General features: G+C 41.9%; 1 protein-coding gene across 10 annotated transcripts in view; it reads left to right on the top strand.

Moving 5' to 3' along the window:
* Window positions 1–21,162, top strand: part of LOC134629269 (nuclear factor 1 X-type-like) — a 109,949-nt gene that overhangs the window by 7,614 nt on the left and 81,173 nt on the right. For 9 of the 10 annotated variants that reach the window (XM_063476466.1, XM_063476469.1, XM_063476468.1 and 6 more), the window contains exon 2: window positions 257–340. In XM_063476466.1, coding sequence (XP_063332536.1) covers window positions 257–340 — 84 coding nt within the window. Of the gene's footprint in view, window positions 1–256; window positions 341–4,252; window positions 4,401–21,162 lie in introns of those variants that run through there. The other variant, XM_063476465.1, reaches the window with a different exon arrangement.

Here is a 21,162-nt window from a genome sequence, read left to right as displayed (position 1 = left end):
GTTTTGCCACAATCTAAATTACACTGGTTTAAACAAATTAACAGAGTGTTGTGAGATTGCTTTAAACATTGCAATACTTCTTAAATATACTATATGTTATTAAAGAGCAACGAAATCCAATTATAATATTTTATCTAATAAATATTAAAATGATATAAAATATATGCTGGGCTAAAATCTGTGCTGTATTTCGCAACATGACTTTTCAGCTACATGGAAACAATTTTAACTGAATAACTATCTCTCTGTTTTTCAGGCTACTGACACCTACCTGGTGAACGACGATCCCACTAGAGGCCCAGGGATGCCTGAATGTTTCCTCGTGTCTGATACATATAGGGTATACACATCCCCAAAATACATACACACTGCAAGCTCTCTGTATCTGTCCTTTTAATTGCACTGATGTCCCAAGATATATTTCCTGGACACAAAAAAACAAAAAAGGAACCCAGTCTCTGCAATCTGTTTTTCTTTTGTAGGGGGAAGGATTTTTAAAGTATAAAAGCCTCATTAGTGCATTCATTTGACATGGTCTGACCACAGCATAGGAAACACTATGCTACCTTCATTCTTGCCATGATGAATGTTTGTTTCTGGGGTTCCAGTAATGTGTTCAGAAAATACATCCACATTTTGTGTTGACGTTGTGCTATTAGCTTGCTCATATGTCCATTTCCTCCACACACACACACACACACACACACACACACACAAAAAAAAAAATTCCCACACGTCTTCATGAATGTTCTCAGTTCATCTGTCAGTTGCGCTGACATGTGGCAAAAGTGCCCTGCAAAAACACTATGTTTCCTAAAAATGTCAACTTTTCCGTGACATGTATTTTTATAAGGGATTATTTAGGCTTGGCAGAAAATTGGTTTTGTTGCAGATTCATGTGAAGGACACGCTTCACGTGCAGGGCAAAAGTTAGAAGCCAGTTAAAGCAAAGAAAAAAATGCTTGACGTTATAAAACTGAAATTTTTCTGGAGGATACTGCCTGTGTTACATGTTATACATATGGTAATTTTCACAAATATTTCCCCCCAAAAAATCAGCTTTCAGAATGAGTTTGGCGATAACTGCTAGACTGCCTGGAAAATTGCTCTTTTGGCCTACGCGCTTCAATATGACTTGTTCCATTTTCCACTTTTAAAACAAACTAATTATGACATAATCCCAGCAAAATAAATCTATACGTCTTTATTACCGCTGAATACAAATATGGTAAAAATGCACAAATCCAAAGCCGTCAGAGTATAACATATAGTAAACACATTTTTTAAAAAAGCAGCAGGCCCAACACAGTGCTCTGCATACACACTCACATTATAAACAGATCCATAGTCTCTGGGATCCACACTGTATATGATATGCTTTTTAGCCGTAGCGGCCGGTCAGCCATGTCTTTCTGACTGCATATGCCTGTATGCATTTGACTGGCATGCCGCTTCGCAGGCAGACGTAAACAGCTTACTCAAACAATATTTACACTGTATGCCGTAGTAAACGGTACAGTTACACAATATTCCGTTCACATATTTCCTGCCTTTTGAAAGGCAGCCTCAACCACCTGTCTCACACATTTAGCATGCTAATGGCAGTATCAGTATGCTACATCACATTCAATATTTAATGGCCTAGCCACAGGCATTGGTAAACAACGAGGATATGAGTAGTGCTGTGTGTCAATGGGAGACCGCAACATGCTAACTTTAGGCACGCCATATGGTTTTCTCATGTGCTTTTTAATGGCAAGCGTAGTCTCAGAAACCACTAGATCCCTGTGTGCTCGAGGGGCTTTCAAAGGTGATGTTGAGACAGGACTGTGTTGATTATAGGCAGAGAGTTTGGAAAGAAAGCCCAAGCGTCAGTGTTTTGTAACTCCTGCGGTCGGTTGCTATAGTTTGTTTGTTGCAGCCAAGTGCCTGTGTTGAATACTGAGATGGACACCTAATGTCAGACTGAAGCCAGAAACAAAGACAACCAGTAAAATCAGGCAGCAGAAAGGGAGAGTGTGTGTGTGATGAGGACAGCAAAAAAAAAAAAAAGAAAGAAAGAAAGAAACTAAAGAAAGGGAGAATAGCTGAAGATTATGAGACAGAAAAGGAGAAAGTGACACTAAAAAGAGCCACTGAGAAAGAGAAAAAATGGGGTAGACAGAAAGAAAAAGAGGGAAAGCGAGAGAGCGGACAAAAGCTTTGGGGTTTGGGCCTGTGCCGTGGTGGGGTGTGGTTTGGAAAGAGGAGAGACTTTGGGAAAAGAACACTACACCTCAATATGTTTTACTTTCTTTCACTTCAATTTAGATTTTTCTTTTTTTTTTCTGGGTGAAATTCTTTTTCTGGTTGTTTGTGCCAATATATCTTTGACCAACAGACATTTGTGTTCATGAATGCACTGAAACTGTGAGTGTATGTGTGTCTGTCTCTACTGTACACTATATGATGGTGCGTTTGTGGTGTAGGTTTCTATGTATGCTACATAGGCTGAGGTCTCGTAAAGTTGCACAGCTTCATCCCCCCCCCAAAAAAACTTGGCATCCAAGCACGAGGGTGACTTCAACCCCCAAAACCGCACCCTTGTGCACACATGTGGGTGGGAGCAAAAACTTTTGCACAACTGGAACACATACACACACGGAGACTTGCACATATAGAATTGTATTCACACACAGGCACACGCATGCTTCCAAATACTAATGCTCGCTCTCTCACTCTCTCTCTCTCTCTCTCTCTCTCACACACACACAAACACACACACTCTAACACACACATGCACAAGGCAGAGGCTTATGTATAATTGCAGGCACTCTGCCTGCATATATGAGTTTGATTAGGCTGAGGAGCAGGGAGCGGGTGAGGATAAAGCCAAGCCTGATTAGAACCAGAGTGTATTGCTTCCATACAATAGAGGCACAATGAGACCGGTTTAGAGCACTTTGCACAAGTTCAGGTATCTTTTGTCCCCATAAACATATACCGTATACTGGAATATGACTTGGATTCAGTTAAAAACAAAAGCAGAAATAGCAAAGCAAAATGTATCATGGCTGAAAAAAATGACTCTCTTAGACAGCAGAATTTACAACTTGCTGTAATAATTTTGGACTTGTTTAGGTTCATGAATGTGCCTGCCATTGTAAATATTTAAGTCTGGTTATAACTTTCAGATGATGAGCTCTTTACTTAAAACGAGCGGCACGCAGCATCTCGAGCTAAAGCGGAGCTACAGAGTCAGGGCTCATGTTGAGCTCTGACACCTTATAAAATGCATTAAATAAAAATAGGCGGTCCAGATTTAATGAGATGTTTCAGCAGTATGAAAAGCCGACCCTACTGCGCACGTTTACTTTACAGTAACACATAGTGAAGTTAACAATCGGGCCCCCTTCAACAAACTTGTAAGACATTTAAATAGCTTGTACGCAGAAAGCTTTGTGCCACCATCCAGATGACTGGCTGACAAAGGACCACAGCATAATCTGAGCTGTAAATTTAAAACTTTCTTCTTTTTTTTGGTCTTTCTATTTTGGTTACACTTGGGTTTGCTTCTGCATTCTTCATAAGAGCAAAGGATATGAAAGCAGAAAAGGGATCTTTTTGAGGAAATCTGCCACCTCAATCACTTGTGTTTGCTCTGGCAAACACAAGTGATTGGCAAAGATTTTTAAGACAGTTTTGTCAAAGTAAATATCCCTGCACCAAAAAAAGATTTGTTTTTTGTTTTTTTACATGACCAAAAGACTGCAAGCATAGATAGATAGATAGATAGATAGATAGATAGATAGATAGATAGAACACATTATTTAACAGAACTAAAAGCTTAGATTTCTGCTTACGAAGTGTTTAAATCATGTAGTAAAATATAAGCGAAATCCCATGCCACATTTACAAAAGTATTACTATCTTTAAAATACGACGAGCTGACTGCTCTGCCCGCACAGTACCAGAGGCGCACATTGAGCCCCTGTAGTTCTGCAGGAATACTGTAGCTCAAGCGACTTTTCTTTGGAGGATTTAGCGAAGCGTTGATTCTTAAAAAAAAAAAGAAAAGAAAAGAGAAAAGAGACGTTTAAATAACGATCGTTTCAAACATAATGTTAGGTTTGTGACGATCTGATAGAAAGCGGGGAGGGAGAGAGAGAGTGAGTGAGAGAGAGGGAGCGTTAGAGAGAAAGAGGGAGGGAGGGAGGGAGGCAGGGAGAGAGAGCAGCAAAAACTTTCCTCTAAAGTTAGTGCGGAGCTTTCACTGCAAGTGAGGCGGGGTTACAGCCTGGACTGAGCCACAGCGGCTTTGCAATGCGGCACCGCAGCGAACCTCCATCCAACTTTGTTATCAGCAACTCCAAATTTCATCTGTAGACTCCAACATGTACTCCCCTTACTGCTTGACACAGGTATGGAAGAATATCGCCGTTTTAAGGCTCCGGCGCTTTGCTTTTTTTTCCTTCCCCCCGGTGTAGCGCGCCTCCGGTTTGTTTTTACTGTACGTGGTTTACAGTGTTGTGTCGCCTGTCGCGCTGCTACTTGTCATTTGCTGCGTACGAAGGAGCTTTTCCCAACTCTGCTCTCTTTTCCCCGATAGTGTTTAACCTCCCTCGCTCTCTCACTCTCTCTCTCTCTCTCCCTCTCTCGCGCGCTCTCTCTCCCCCTTTCTTTTTTAATGGCACTCCTCCAACGGGCTTTCTTGTGCGTCTCATTGCGCATGGTTTGGAGAGAAAATGGCGCTTCTCCCAAATCTATTTTATATAAAACGGAGGTTGGAGAAAGGGGAAGAGGGGCTGGGTGTCCTGACAGCTTGCGACTAATTCCAGACAAACGGAGGCAATAACTGGTTTTATCCATAAAGCTCACGAACGAGTTTTAATGAAGCTTCTTGAGTAGTAAAATCTTCTTCTTTTTTTTAAGGTTTCTAACTTACGGCTGTAGGGTGGTCTGCCAGTTTTCAGCCACGGGGGCCTTTAAGGGTCACGTCGTAGATGCAATCTTAACTGGATTTATCATATTCTGCAACAGCAGAAACAAAACAAAGTACTTTATTTTATTTATTTATTTTTAATTGTTTTTTTGGTTTTTTAGCCAAATAAGAAATTGTGGGCAAGTGTGCATGTGTGTGTTCTCGGTGGTGTCAGATTGATTAATGACAAAACAGAGGTGCCCTTTAAATAAACAACAGAACCACTCCGTGATATTTACAAAATCATTATATGAAAGTCAGTATAGGTGGAAGTTTTTTAGGGATTCTCCCGGTTTAAAAAAAAAGCGGGAGAATGTAATGTGCGTAATTTTAAAGGCCGTGGATCAGGTACAGGTTCTACACAGAGGAATAAGTTAAGTTAAAAAAAAAGTTTTGATCAATTTGCTTTAAAACATTTTCTTTGAACTGCAGCTTTTAACTGAGATCTGTTAATATTTAGCTCAAAGGTTTTCACCTAACTTCGAAATTACAGACTTAGTTTTGACCTTTCAAGGCTCATTTCCTCTACGCATTTCTGCCACTGTGCACTAAAACTCTGCATTATCTTGTTTCACCTCATACCCTATAATGTTCCTTTGATATATATCTGTAAAATGTGCACTAGAAATAAATTCGAGATTAAAGGAAAACACAGGACTAGGACAACCTTCAAACCTTTGTTTTTGTCTTTGTTGATTTTTCTGACAGAAGTGACGTAGAGCTTAGGCTTTATTTTTCTTTTTGTTTCATTTTTCATAACAGTAAATACATTGTCTTTATGAGCTCGGCGTGTGTTGTTTCAGTGCGTAAGGAGCCTTTATCTGTAAATCAAAACAGATCATATCACAGGCCTCGGGAGCTCAAAGGTCACGCTGTAAATGACCTTTTTCATTTTCTTTACAGCGCCGCACTTTTTGTGCCCGACAGAGCACATGCATTTAAAGTTATGTTTATTCAAGTTATATTAGAACAGTAACTGCAGAGTTAACAGATGAGGACCACAGGAGCGCCGAGCCTGCTGCTCCAGGCCACCGCAGGTCCGTTTTTCCCTTCTGCCGCTCGGCTTATCAAATTCACACACCGGGATAAAAGCACTTCTTTATTTGCACGCACGTCACCAGCAAGCTTTTATTTAAAGGTGGAGTTAATAATTACCGTTTAATATCAGTCGGCCCATTTGTCAGTAAGAAATGATTTTTTTTTAAACACAAGCTTCAGTTACCTGTAAGTTACAGCCTGCAGTGCAATAAATGTCAATTATAAGGCTTATGATGTATAATTTTTGCGCATTAATTTGACTTTAAAAACATAATAAAATCACAGTTTGGCTTCCAGCTTGCGTGTTACATTTCAATGATACAGGAAGGTCACGGCCTGCAGCCCTGCGTTTCTTTTAGTCCTACAAAATGCTTTCTTGTAATATTCATACGTTTTGCAAAAAAAATGTATTCCAAACCATATTGTAGCTGCACAGCCTTTTGCAGTGGAGCAGAGAATTGTAATCATTCCTTTCCTTAAACAGAACAGTCTGGTTTCGAGAGCTCCGAGGAAAACATGCAGAATTCCTTCTCACAGTTATTTCAGGCCTTCAGACCAGACCTGTTTTGCTTTTTCTTTGACTGAAACTAAAGTATAATGTGTATGCATGTATGTATGTCTCTTCTCCGTTAGTTTGTTTTTACGTCAAAAAAAAAAAACCCCGGAATCACAGGCATCCCTAGAAACGCGTCGGCCTCTTTCTCTTTCTTCCCGCTTTCTCTTGACTGTTCTGCCGTCTGCAGGTTTTATAGAGTCAGAATGACATTTAATAATCAATAGCCCATTTGATTTGCCCCGTAAAATAAGTCCAGCAGCCCTACTGCATATTTAGTACAGATAATTTTCCGAGCCTGGCGGTATGAGGCGAGGTCCGCATCGAGTTTCCTCTTTCTTTCCATTAATTAAAATTAATTGGCAGCAGATCCTCTCACACGAGCGCCGCATGGACTCGTGCTGCCCATATGCGTGATACATATTGATCTGCTTAGGCTGCTGTTACTGCGTCTACGGGTCTAGTGACAGATATCAAGCAAAGCTGGTTTGTTTGCATTCTCTCGTATCTCCTTGAGAGCTCGTGTTTGTATGTCGAGTATATTAAGATAACACCAGTCAAAGATTAACCCCAAAGACGCCCGTGCATCCTGCTTCTTTCACACCTGTAATTGAAACATGACTTAAACATTTGCATTAATTTATGCTCTGCTCTTTTTAATTATCTTTTTGATGCTTCATTAAAACGGAATACACGCCGTTTGTGTGTGTGTGTGTGTGTGTGTGTGGGTCCACATGAGTGTACACACGGATGCTGACGTGCGTAATGTAGATTGCTTGTAGCCTAACCATCCATCCATCCTTCCACATTCGTCCAGTGACTCCATTAAGAGTTTGTTCTTGATCACTGTCGTGTAAATAATTCACAAATCACAGAAAACATGTAAAAGTGGTGTAAACAACCTACAATGCATTATTAATGCTGATAAAAGCTTTTTTGGAATAGCCTGGTAGGTGACGGACCGACGAGCCAAAGTGGCGGTGCAAAACATTGCCAAACATTAGCAGGAGTTGGTTTTTTGTTTTTTGCGTACGCGTGGCATTGTTTCACGTCCCTGTGACGGAAATGCATTTGCATGAAGTTTTAATGCGGCTTGAAGGTCGAGGGGGGCGGGGGCGTCGTTAATTAAAACTTCTATGTGCTGCGTTTTTGAATTCGGTTATTTCAGACTGCTGTTAAGTCCCGTTTATCCAAAATGAGATGGGTTGCTAGCGCCAAATTCTGAAGCTTTTGCCGCAAAATAAGAAATGTTTAACAATGTGCCGGGAGATTGTTTAACTGTTCCCCTCGCGGTTCACGCGCAGAACATTTTTATTTGTTCACTTGATTCTCGCTCATACGCCATTCATGTCCAATTATACGCACTTCTTAAGGGTTTTAGATTTTTTTGGACTTCAAATGAGTCCTTGAAATTCACTCGGCCATGTGCGATTGGCTGAGCCATTAGAAGCATGAAGTGAAATGTGCACAGGCTACAGTAGCCGTGCCATATAGCAATAGCACAAGAAGAGGAGGGGGGGAAAGTGAAGATATTGCAGACAGTATCTTTGGTGATAGAGATAAAAGCATTTTTATCGCAACCAAACAGCCAAGTGAATCACTGTATATGGAGCAGCGCACAATATGTGTGGCAATCTGTGTGAAATTCACACAGCCAGTTTCTATACAGTTAGACTGTCCAAATCAAACATTCATTCTTAAGCCGAATTTTGAGATTGTTCTTTTTCAGGTTTCCACCTAGAAGTCGCCATTGTCACAAAGTGTCAAATGTTCAAGTCCCATGCCGTCACAGCTAACTACCTGCTAGTGTGTGCTTTTTGTGTGCGTACAGTACTTGTTTTTCCGTCCCGTTTTGGGCCACGGCTCTCCTGCGTCAGCGTAGGTTCTGGTTTCACTGGGACCGGTCAGTGACTGCTGGTGTAAGCCGAGGTGGGTCTGCATGATCTGGTAACATACCAATCCTTACCGGCATCACTTTGCACCGCACACATGCACACACACGCCCTATAATCCTGCGCACACATAGCTAGTTTGCATGCACAGCTCTGTCGTGGTGGACGGTAAGCAGGGTGAAAATGGCCCGCCAACTGCAGGCCAAGGGCAAGCAGGCAGGCCGGCAGTGAGTTGTAGGCAGAACCCAGGGGTACACTGTGTTCTTTTTACTTATTCATCCTTTGCTAGAGGCAGACAAGGTCCAACTTACGCTCCTTGGCCCCAAGTGAGAGCTGGTAGGCAGGCACGAAGGAAAGCGTGCTTGGGAGTAAGAAATGGCACATGTTGATGTCAGTTTAGCAGTGTCTAAATACATCTGGATCACGGGCTACCAATAAATGTGCCTGATATGTGTGAGGGATTGATTTGTGCCTAAATTAACTTAAATTGTTACTCAAAATTTTGAAATCGCATGCATAGTGTCAAACGGTAGTCTATACTAAAATTATGAGTTTTTGTTTGTAACGTCACCAAAAAAGAAAAAAATATGCAATTGAAGGACCCATAAAGCCCCACCTAAAGCCTAAGGTAGCTCTTGGACAGTCCTCCTATGGCAGTGTGTGAATGTGGGTGAATCTGTCTTGGAGGTGATTTAAATCCAAAACAGTGGCGCTCTGCTTATCCCTTATCTGTGCAGTCTTCCCAACTGCCCATAGAAAATGGATTTATCATGCTTAACCGAGGCACTTGGCACAATCCGGTAATAGGTGGCTGTCCTCTGGATGGATGAGCATGTGTTTGTGTGGCCGATATGCGCGTGTTTATGTGTGGCCGTGTGCACATGTTACCTCCTCCCTGTCCTCTGCCTTCTAGTGTGGATTAGGTTTAGGTTGATCTGTGGCCAGTGGTAGCAGGCGGCCCCTATAGCGGTCTTATGTTGGTCTGAGATAGTTTTGTTTACCGAGCCATACTGCACACACATGTATGCATGAAGATACGCAAACTCATCCGAAAAGAGAATGAACACTCACGTAATGTTATAGACTGATAGACAGACGCGTTCAGGAGCAGGAGCAGCAGCAGCAGAGTCGAAATCCCCTCACTGTGCTGATACTGGGAACGCTGCTCCGACTTTAGCCTTTGCCAGTTTTTGTCACGGGGGTGGAAAATGCTCCAAAATCAAATTTTCACAATTGTCCCTCAGAGCTTTTGTTGTTGCTTTGCTCACTATGCGATATAATTTTAATCTTGGCTGGGGTACGAATTAAGTGTGTAAAGTGCTCGTGTGATTGACTGATAATTGCATATCCTCCCTGTGCAAGACTGTTATTTTTTTCTCAGGTTTCAGAATCAGAGGTGCAACAACTAGCAGTTTACAGTCATTTAACGTGAAAAGACTTTAGTTTGCCAGCAAAAGAGATGAAATCATCAGACGATGGAAATGTGAGAAACCACTAAGGAATCAAGAGATGAGAAGATGCAAGAGCCAAAGAAGTGCGCTGCTCTTGCAGCTGCTTGGGACAGACTCCCCTTCACCTTCATCCCCGCTTCTCCTTCTCCTCCACACCCCTCCACCTTCTCAATTAGCTCCCTTTTAAAGAGAAGTAACGGTTAGTGAGTGATCGGCATTGTTCGAGGATGAGCTTCAGTTGTTGTTGTTGTTTGTCTCACCCTCTCCCTGTATCTTGCTCCATCCCCCTCCTGTGTGACCCGTTGGTGTGTTTTTCGTTCTTTTTGATTTTCTCAGAGGCTTTTTTTTTTTTTTCTTTTTTTTGTGGGGGTAACCCCACTGAATGGGACAATGCAGCCTAGCGTGAAATTAAAGCTCTTAGTTAGTTTGGAGTTGCTCAAAAGAGGATTTTACACATGCATGCATTCATCACCCTCCCATACGCTATAGATATAGCTAATTAGAGGAAGTATACCCTATTTCCAGCATCAAGAGCCCAATTAAAAGAGTAGGGGAAACCTCAGTGAGTGAGATCTAGGCCAAATCAGCTCAGTGAAAGCAATTCTGTTTCCTTGCGTGTGAACAGTATGGCTCCCTCCTTAATCCAGGCGGGAAAATATGGACGAGGCTGATATGAGAAGAGTGCAAGTTTCATTAACATATGCATGTCACGTACTCAGTAAGTAAATCAAGAAAACATTCTGATTGATCATCCTGACAGGCGAGCGTCAGATTCAAAACAGATTGGGCTGCTCTTGCTGACTCTTCCAAGTCTCATTTTGGAAGTAGTCTGCACCAAAATGTCTGTCATGTGTGCACATTTTTGTTGTTCACGTCAAAGACATTTATTTGTGCTTTTTTTCCCCCCAATCAGTTAAAACAGCCTTGTGATTGTTTTGCCTCGTCGGAAAAAGTTGGCGTTCTCCTTAAACAAACAGATCATAAAAGTGTAGGCATTTCGAATTAAATGCAAGCAAAGCAATCGCAGGCTACTGTTCGACACCTAAGCCTTTGGCGATATGTTTACTGCATTTTTAAATGGTTATTGATGGCAATATATAGGGCAGGATGTATAGCCACGACAGCCCAGTGTGTTGAATGACTGGCTAAGGTCATTTATTTTTGACTGGGCTCTGTGTACATTTGTGTGAGTTAGAAGAGGCAGTGCGGTGCAGGGCTGCAGCAGCCACGGGAGCGTTTGCCGAAAAATCAACCGGGCCAAACGAACATGTCTGACATTTGTTACGGATGCGCTTGCAAACTCCCAATCACCGTGATTCCCTTTGACAATTGTAATTCCCTGTATTATTAAGTAACGCACACACACGTGCGCGCACACACATTTCTGTTCAGCCATGTGTCCGCAGTGTAACTGCTGGTCACAGAGGTCTGTAGTTCCAACTGCAGCCAGGGAATCCAGTTAGTGAGTCAGACTTTGTGGAACAAAGTGTGCTGCTCTCTGATTTTCTCCCTCTCACTCTGTCTGTCTCTCTCTCTCTCACTCCTGTTGAGAGCGCTGGCAGCTCGCCAGGGGTGGAAAAATCTATAAGCCATTGCGTAATATACCATATCTTTACCTTGGTTGAACCCAGCGCAAGATCCACAGCTGTGTGAGCACACAAACAGAGAAATGAGTGTGCTCATGCCCCTGTATGTGTGTGTATATGTGTGTGAGGCAGAGAGAAAGAGGCCACAGACAGAGGGAGAGAGACACACAGAGTGGCTTCTTTGTGGCCAGTTTTCACTGTGTACCCTCATATAAACAGTATCACACCACTTTGATCAAATGCTGCTGACAATTTTTTTTTCTTAAGTGGACCGAGCATAGTGTTCTAATCACTCTCTGGAGAAACTAAGCTCAGGCCACATAAGATTTATCTGTTTTTGAGGCGGCCGATGTCAAAAATGGAAATCAAATTAGGTCCATGTTTTGCTTGCATGACATATGAACTCCATGGAAACGCCACTGTACTTCCAAAGTCAGAGGGGTGAGCGTATTGCTCTTCACGAGGTACTTGTGCTCTGTGCATAACTTCAGGGAGGAAATTAGAATACCGAATAAATTAAAGTGTATCCGGCCTCTCATGTTTGGCACTCTTCCTCTCATTCGATTCACAAGATTGGGTTTTGCTGTGTTTGGAGCTGTTTGTGCAAGTGCAGGCCTCGCTCGCAGTGTCCATCTGCACCTGAAGCTTCTTCGGGAGCAGTCGCTGTTTATACTCCTGAGGGAGGGAGTGTAATGTTTTGATTGGATGCCTCTGAACGCTGTGTAGCTGCTGACTTTCAGACTTTTGTACTGAGCGCGGCTTCGTTCATGGGTGTCAGCTCTGTTATAGAGATATTCTTATAAATGGCAAAAAACCCCACAAAAAAACCCCCAGAAGAAACAAAAAAAATGTGTTAGTAAAGACAAGTTTGAGCTTCTTTCCAAAGCATGCGGGTCTCTGTGAGATCATTTAAGTAAAACGAAATGCCAAATATTGTCTAATCAGTCCTCCATCTTAACTAATATGATCCACCCAGGCAGTGATATTAGCCATCTGAAATTCACATGATAGGACTGATTCATTTTTGATTATGCTGATTGCTATTAAATGGTCTGTAATGACTACTGATAATCCCCATATGCAGCTCGAAACTCTGGATTCGCTGGGAGGCTGTTGTTTGTTAATGCACCACTGAAACCTAAAACACATACAGATGTGTGTGTGTGGGACAAAACCACAAACCCAATCGAGATCCCTTGCCATTGTTTCAGTGCATGCTCGTGCTTAATTTTTACCGGGCTCGCTTATGGAAATGTTTGAGCGGACGTGCAGAGTAAACCCCACCACCCCCACCCGCGTATTCAACACATTTTTTTTCCTCCCCTTCAGCTACGCAGTGTAAAGGGTCAAACTGTTAGTGTGGTGATGGTGGTTTGGACCCGGAGGGTGGGTGGGGGGGGTGACAGCTCTATGAGGGAGGTAGCTTCATTTGGGTGGAAGAAGGATACTGCATCATTTTTCACCTCATGTATTGCATATGTATGTCTGTGTATACTGTGTAAACGTTTGTGAGACTGACTGCTGATATGTTTGTGTTTATTGACTCAAAGAGACAGGCCGTGGCTGCGTACACAGCGGTGTACGGGTGGCAGGGGTCCAGGACTGGGGGAAACGTGTGTGTTTAAAGTACACACAGGCCTAATTATGCTGATTTAAGCATTCTTGCGGTCCTCCCTCTGGCTTGTGGTGTGTTAACTGGCACTGGGGCGTCCAGCAGAGAGCGAGAGAGGCAGTGAGGGAGTGACGGAAAAGATTGAGAAAAAAAGAAAAAGAAGACAGAAATAGAATAGGGCAACCTTAATCAAAAGACTGATTAAAATTAATAAGGAGGTCGGCAAAAAGAGAAATGGTGGCAGTTTAAAGTACTCAAACACAGCGAGAGTAACTGAAAAAGGTTATCCCAGATGCTAGCGAAACAGAGGAAAAACATACAGCACCATCAAACCTCCCGGCAGGTTTTTTCCCTCCTCACTTTGGGGTTAAGAGCGCGCCCGCTCTTCATATTTATTTTTATATTCAGATGTTATGGATTGCTCCGGGAAAAGGCTGTCCCTTTTCCCAGCAGAGGAATTAATACTGTTTGAATGTTCTTCCTGCAGTCGAAAAAGAAGGAATTTTGCAATGGAGTTTAAAAAGGTTTATTAGTTAAATCCTGACCGGTGCTAAATAAACAGGCTAGGGATGATTAAAATGAACCCTTGTTTGTTTACTCCCTGCTTTCTGGCCTGCGTGCATGCGTGCACCTGTCTCCTGTCTTTCAAGTGGTGCAGTTAAGATTGTAAACTATCCACAAAAAAAAGAAAAAGGTTTTTTTTTTCCTTTTTTGTTGGGTGAGAATTTTTTTTTTAAGGAATTGTAAATACGTGTGCATTTAGAAGGAGTTTTGCAACTTTACTTCATGAGTTTGTTACCTGAAAAGTATCCAAGCATTAAAAGGTACATAAAGAGCCTGCGCAGGTTCCTCCTATAACACAGCCGAGCGGAGATTGATGATGTTGGCCAGTGTGTGTTCAAGCTGCTTTTCATGCAGGTGATAAAATCCTGCTGGAGACGAAGGCAGGGCCGCTCGGTGTCTCCGGGTTCATTCACTGCACTCTCTGAGACGGGCTCAAGCAACACCAAAACTCACATGTGTTTTCATTTGAAAGACGCTCTCACTTTCATACACCTCATTTCTTTATACTTTTTTCTTTTTCTGTCCCCCCCCCCCTTTTTTTATAGATGTGTTTGCCTATCTTTGTTTTTCTCTATCATTCCTCATCAACTCCCCCAGCTCTCATTTTTGCTCTCATTACATCTGTTACCTCAACCATTTCTTGTCTATTTTACCTCATTCTTTCCAGCCCCCTCTCCTTTCTTTCATTCCCTCAGGAGGAGCCATAGTCTTATCTGGGATATGTTGGATTTGGTGAGCTTAAAAGCCACTTTACTAACTCCCTGTCTGCCTCTCCTGAGAACAGCACGAGCTATCTTAAACAGTTTCACCATTCACCAGGCTTTGTCCATTGGAATGCTGCTCAATGGGCAACTTTTTATTCCCTATTGGCTTTTTATGCTAATCCTTTACCTGGCTTTCCATCTTCTGGACCTCCTTCCCTTCTCTGTTTCTCGTTCTGCCTCTTTTCTGTTCCTCCGCTGTCTAAAATACTTGATATACACATATTGGGTTTCTTTGGTGATGTGAAGGAATGCTAATGCATCATAACCATATTATAGTACTTAGAGTAGGCAAACGGTGCCAAGTGCTATCTGGAGAATCAAATCTCTGCACAAGAGCCTTTTCTCTGCTTCAGAGTGAAAAACGGTGTTCACATTTTGATTTTCCTCTCTGGAAATACATAAAGCCGAAAGCCCGTCTAAAATTTGCTGAAACAATGGTGTTGTTGTATTCAATAATGCAATTTCTCCAGGAATGGGAAAGCTAGCCTAAATAAAGATGAGGCCAAATCCTATTTTGCATCTGATCCAGGGCATACTGTGCTTTCTTCTCTGTGTATGCGAATAAATGTTTGGACATTTTTGCATATACTGTTACGACAATCTGGTCACAGGGACTTTTAAAAGCATTTGAATACCATAACTGAAATTTAGTAAACAAAATATTTATTTGAATGCTTGAAGAGTGTAACCAAATTATAAGTGCAAATCCAGAAGCAATCCTAACAGGATATGATCAGACCCCGGGCAGGCCCTCTCTGGCGTATGGCAGGCAAACTGGAGTGAGGGATTTGCTCGTTTTATTATTAGGGCCGGCTTGTGTTGTTGATGGAGCGGCTCCATCCATGTTGACTCACAGAAAGACAGCGGTGATGGCTACACTGAGCAGGGGTGTCAGGCTTGGCTGATGACTCCAACTCCCCAAACAGCACTGCAAAGGCAAACCCTTCTTTGTGTGCGCGTGTGCGTATGTATTTGAGTTAGTGGTGTGTTTCTGTGTGCGCGTGCGTGTGTGTGTGTGTGTCTGTGGAGGCCATACTGCAGTTGTGTGTGTATCTTTCTGCGTGTGTGTCTTTCAGTCCTGACAGCCAAGAAGCTTCAGCAGCATCTGACGTGGCAGCTCTTGCTGCTTTCAGTCCAGCTCTTTCCTTCTGGCTCACTTTTCTGTGATACTATCTTTTCATACAATCACATGTTTATAAATGGAGACTGCCTGTTGTTTCATACCGGACCGGTTTTGCTGAAGGTTTATCAAGTCTCTGCAAAACTGTAAATTTCGCTTAAAATAATATTGCAGGAATACTTTTTTTTTGTAGTGACAAATTTTGGTTTTTTTTTTTAGAACAATAAAACTGAGCAGGATACTCGAATTAAAACACATACACACACACACATACACACATACACACACACACACGCACACGCACATATCTGGCAAGATCCAGTTTAAGGGCTGCAAGGGCACATTTGGTTACATGTAAACAGTACTCCACTTACATGTTATACCAACTCTCAACACAATAGGGGGATTTTCTAGCTAAGGGCAACTGCAAAATACCACCTATAAATCAACCAGATGCAAGCTATTATGTAGTTATTTCCATATACTGCAGCGTAAAAGAATATACTGTTCTTTTGTTTTAAATTGTACTTTCGTAATTGCACTTATACTCTATAAATTAGAGTGGAGAAAATGGCATTTTTAGTAATAACTGCAACAATCAAATACATATGCATCGTCAGTATATGTGAAACTCTTAACTTAATTTAAAGTTTGGATCAGTAGACAGCTTTTTTTTTTTCTTCCCTTCCTCATTTTTTCCTCCCAGGCTGTGAGGTGCCTTTTTATCGAGGTGGGTTCCCGCCACTTTATGTCCCCTCTGAGGACATGTACTTATGGCTGTCTGCCTGTGGTGCTGTGGTGCTCCTGAGGTCTGAGCGAGGTGGTAGTTTAGGCTGGGGAAGTCAATAAGCGTGGTCACAGAGGAGATAACTGCACACACACTCTCCCAGAGGCGCCCGTCTGCATGGTGTGTCTGTCTGTCCTCCCCCTGGCTTTTATGGAAGATTCATCTTTAAAAAAGAAAAGCATTGGTTTGAGAGGATTTAACTTTCACAATGATTTGTGTGTGTGTGTGTGTGTGTGTGTGTGTGTGTGGTTGAGGCCTCTTTGTTCTCACTTCACATGTGTTTGTGTTCTCAGTTTCCTCTGGCCTGGTATGGTGGCTGCCCCTATAGACAGTGCCGTGCAAAATGGGCAAAGCGACCTTTAACCCTTAAACTGCTGCTTCAGAGATATGCATAACTTGCTATCAAGAGCCCGTCTCCATTTAACCCAAACCCCATCAAGCATTGCAGAGATTAAGACCCAGCTCTCAGGAGGCCATATGGAACAGACACCTTTAGCCCTAATGGGATCAGAGTCACATAGGAAGCCACTTGGAGCAGCAACTGACTCTTAACCCCTAACACCAACTCAGTGCAGACGAGCAAGAGTGCGCGGGCAAAGGCCCAGCTCATATCATGCCACAGGGAGCGGGCACCGTTTAACCCTCACAGTGCCAACCTATCAAGGGCGAAACTCCAACTTATATGATAAGCAGAATTAAATCTGCAAGCTTCAGAGTTCCTGATAGGGAGCTGATGTGGAACTTGGATTGTAACGCCAGGGGGTCAGTGCTCCAAACATTTTTAGTGTTCTAGCTGTACATGTGGTCACCGGGCTGTTGTTTGTTAGGGGTATTTCCTCCATAAAAGCCTTTTTCATCCAGTTAATTTCAATCTGCAGTGCTTTTATGTCCTTGTAAAACATCGGCTTCCCGAAAACAAAAGCTAAAACTGTGTTTTCACATTTAGAAACACGATTATGAATTATAAAAAATAGTTTTCAGACTATTTGACTCTTAACCAACTAAAATGAACCCACAAAAAGCAGACGGACGGATAGTTGGAGTGCCAGTCTAGTAACAAAATGCTGTAGCAATTTCATTTTATTCTTAGTAAATCGGCATATTAGGAATCAGTGCTGTTTCACCGACATTTTGAAAGTCTATTTTGCTACACTTGTAATCTCTGAAAGCATTGTATTTTTTTAAAAAAAGAAGAAGAATGCTACTTTTAAAACATGTAATTATGTCAAATCTAATTTCTCTCATGCAGTTTTTCCCCTTTTGTGAAAAGAGAGTGTTAATAGATTGAACAAAGACTCAGGGAAAAATCAAGGAAGCAATCAGTCACACAAAACAGGTAATAAATTCACAGGAAATATACGGACAATCGTGCCAAACAGTTTCTTTCAAACAATCTACTTAGCGATAAATGCTGACAGATGATATAATGGTTATAAAAACTGGAAGAGATCAAGAAAAACAGGGATTTCTGGAAGAGACTCTTTCCCTTTAAGGAATATAAACAGGGCATGTGTTATAGCATGAGTGGCTGTATGAGAGCGAGAGAGAGAAAGAGGGTAAAGCTAGTTTCTGCACTTGCCTGTCTGGCACCGGGCGAGGAATGAGTGCACAAGTTTGAATCTGGGTGAGTCAAGCTGCGCGAGGGAGAGGCAGCGAGAAAAAGGAGTTCCACGGTGAAAGGAGGGAGAGAGATGCTCGAAGATGGATAGCAGCTGAAAGAAAGGGGGAGCTCAGGCAAATTGGTCGGAGTGAGAGTGTGAGTGAAGCAGCAAAAAGCAGAGGGAGGGATAGTTGAAGTGCAACAACAAGATGAAGTGCAGGAAAGGGAAAGTGTTAGCGAGAGAGGGATTGCAGAGTAAGAGGTGAAAGGAATAAATGAAGGAATGGAGGAGTAGGTGATGGTGGGGGGCACGGAATGAATGTGTGTGTTGGGCTAGTGGTGAATCATTTGCATAAAGGGTGAGGGCACTCTGCCCAGCTTTGGGGAGAGGTTGGCATCTCGCCTTGCCGACTGGCAGAACGAGGACCAGGGAGGAATAAAAGAATGAGGGGGAGTGAAAGAGTGAGAGAGAAAGTCTCTCAATAGTGCATCTCTTGTGCGAGGAGTAGCAGGCCTTGGCTACTGCTGGAGCAGGGCATGGAGGGGAGGGGATATCTGGTTTCATTATCTGCTCGATTCCTGCTGTATTTGCTAATCATGAGGTTCAAAGCCCTTGCTGCAGCTGTAGGCAGGGCACGGTAGCCAGTCTGTGCCGCTGGCATGTGCCGACTGGAACGCTGTAGGTGTGTGCAGCATGCACTTCAGTTTGGAGTGAGACAGAAAGTGTGAGACAGACGTTATGGCTTCCCTTTACTGAGGCAGAAAGCTGCCACACTCTGTCATCCCCCCTCAATCTCTCTCTCTCTCTCTCTGTGTTTCACACGCACGCACGCACACTCTTAAGTGCCACACTGCCTACTTGACCTTATCAAGAATGGCTGCCCTTGTCAAGGGGAATTGCTGTATTCAGTTTTATTGCAATGTCCTGTCGGAAAACGCCACCTCCAGCAGTATCTGTTCATTCGCGTGTGCATTTGGTGACGCTACAGAAGCACACATACGGTAGTAATCTATACTGTATGTATTCATTTAGGAATTGCCTGCGAGTAATCCTATACCATACCGTCTAGCTGCAGCTACATGTCGGAGTGGTTTATTAAATCCTTGTTTGCAAAATGCAGTGCAGATCCTCCTAATTTAGTTTGAGCGCTCCCATCGCGCTGTAATATCTAAACATTCTTTCTAATTGACGGCACTGATATCAGGATTAGCATCCAGTTTTGGATCACGAGGGGCAAAAGTCTAACGTTTCACGCAGCCTTCTTTAAAGTGCCCACAAAACGTTTAGTGTCTGCCACATCTAAGGAGAAAAATTCAGATATATTTAACAAGCTGTGTTCTCCGACTCCAAATTTAATTCCGTTCTCCAAACATTTTCAGAACATAAATTGGGAGTATGACTCACTTGTGAGGTTAAAGCTCTGTTTACAATTAACTGTGTAAGGTGAAATTTATGCAAATGGGCCAGAGTCATAGAAAAACCACATAAACCTCAGGAAAATCCTGGCTGAACAAATTTTGGATACTTAAAAAGAAACACAAAGAACCCTTGATCTTATCTTTGATGTGCTTACATTTGAGGCTGAAACGGTCTGCAAGACAAACCCGTCATACAAACGAGAAAACATATTTGAGTATAATATTACCCAGGTCTGCAGTTGTGTCAGAAGCCCCGGCTTGCTATCAGTCCTTGTGTCTCTGGAGCTGTTTAAAGCTCGCTTGCTCTGTCTTTCTCTCTCAGCCTCATGCCACAAATGGCTTCCAGACTTTCACACATAGTAATGCTTCAGTGTGTAAACAGGCGTAATTACACACGATGCGCAGACACACTTTTAACATCAATCTGTGCCGTTGGGAGGAAGAGAGCAGAAAAAGAGGAAGTTTTTCTTTTTTTAATTCTTCCAAGGATTAAAATGGATGAAAAGGTTTTGAGGACGAAAGCGAATGAGTGGCAGGGATGAGACATTAAGGAGGACATTTTAAGAGAAATGCTGTGTGTCTGTGTCTGAATGTGATGGAACAAAAAAGGAAATAAATTTTGTTAGCGTTCCCAAGGAAATCGCATTTCATATGAACTTCTCGGTTTTTAATATCTCCAAGAACAGTGAGGTCACTAACTTTCCACCTTCTAATGGCGAGATGATACATCCAATCAGGCGTCCTCTCTGTGCACCCGATTTTCCCATGTTTCTTATATGAAGGAAACATGGAAATTTCTCTCACAGAAACTTTTTCTCTCTGCTGTTTCCATTTTCTTTTGTGTACAAAGAAAAAAAGGCATTATACACGTATGACATAAAATGGCTAGAACTGCATGTTTTACCAAGCCTCTGAAAAATATTTGATTCCTATAAAAAGCAAAAACAACTGAAGAAACTTTAACCGAAAATGTTTTTTTGAAGACACACACATTTGCGCATGCATGCACACACACACACACACACACACACACATACACACACGAAATGATTCAGATCTCTCACAGTGCTTCCTTTATATCACCATAGTCTTTTTCAATATGTGATTTTACACAACAGATGTCAAAGTTGAATTACAGTTGTGACATGTCCTGACGTGCTGAAAATTTCATGAGCTTTCTCTCCGTCATTCTCTCCTTTTCTCTCTCTCTCTCTGTGTGTGTGTGTGTGTGTGTGTGTGTGTAGCCTGATTTTACAGGATCATCTAGATATAAAATAACAGAAAACCTGTGAAAGAAATATAATTTCAACAGACAAATCTGGCATTCAGCTATATGGTTGCATAATCTTAAAACATTATTTTAAGTTTAGGTTCAATTTATATTATAGTAAATATATTGTAAAATAAAATAAAAACAACATTTGGAGCAGTGGTATATTTAGGTGTAGCTATAAAATATAATACACATTCATGTTGCCCCTTTTTAACTGATTATTGCTAAAAAATCCACTTTTTTTAAATAACTTAATAAAGAAAAAATTCTGTCTCCCTTGAAAAAGCTTTAAAAAGTCTTTGGTATTACTTAGTTTGACATTTATAATCAATTGACAGCATTTAATCTATTTCGTCAATTACAAGTAAGGTTAAAAAAAAAAACTTGTCATAGAAATCTCAGATTTTAAAACTTGAGTTATCTTTAAAAATGTAAATTATTTAGGTCATGAAGAAAATATGAGCAAATTACATTTATTACATGAATTTGGTTTTAAGTTTTTCTTTTAAATTTCTGTATGACTTTGAATCACACAATTTAAAA

This window comes from Pelmatolapia mariae, linkage group LG6 (genome assembly GCF_036321145.2).
Source record: "Pelmatolapia mariae isolate MD_Pm_ZW linkage group LG6, Pm_UMD_F_2, whole genome shotgun sequence".
NCBI classification, from domain to species: Eukaryota; Metazoa; Chordata; class Actinopteri; order Cichliformes; family Cichlidae; genus Pelmatolapia; species Pelmatolapia mariae.
This window is presented reverse-complemented; position numbering and strand designations above follow the sequence as displayed.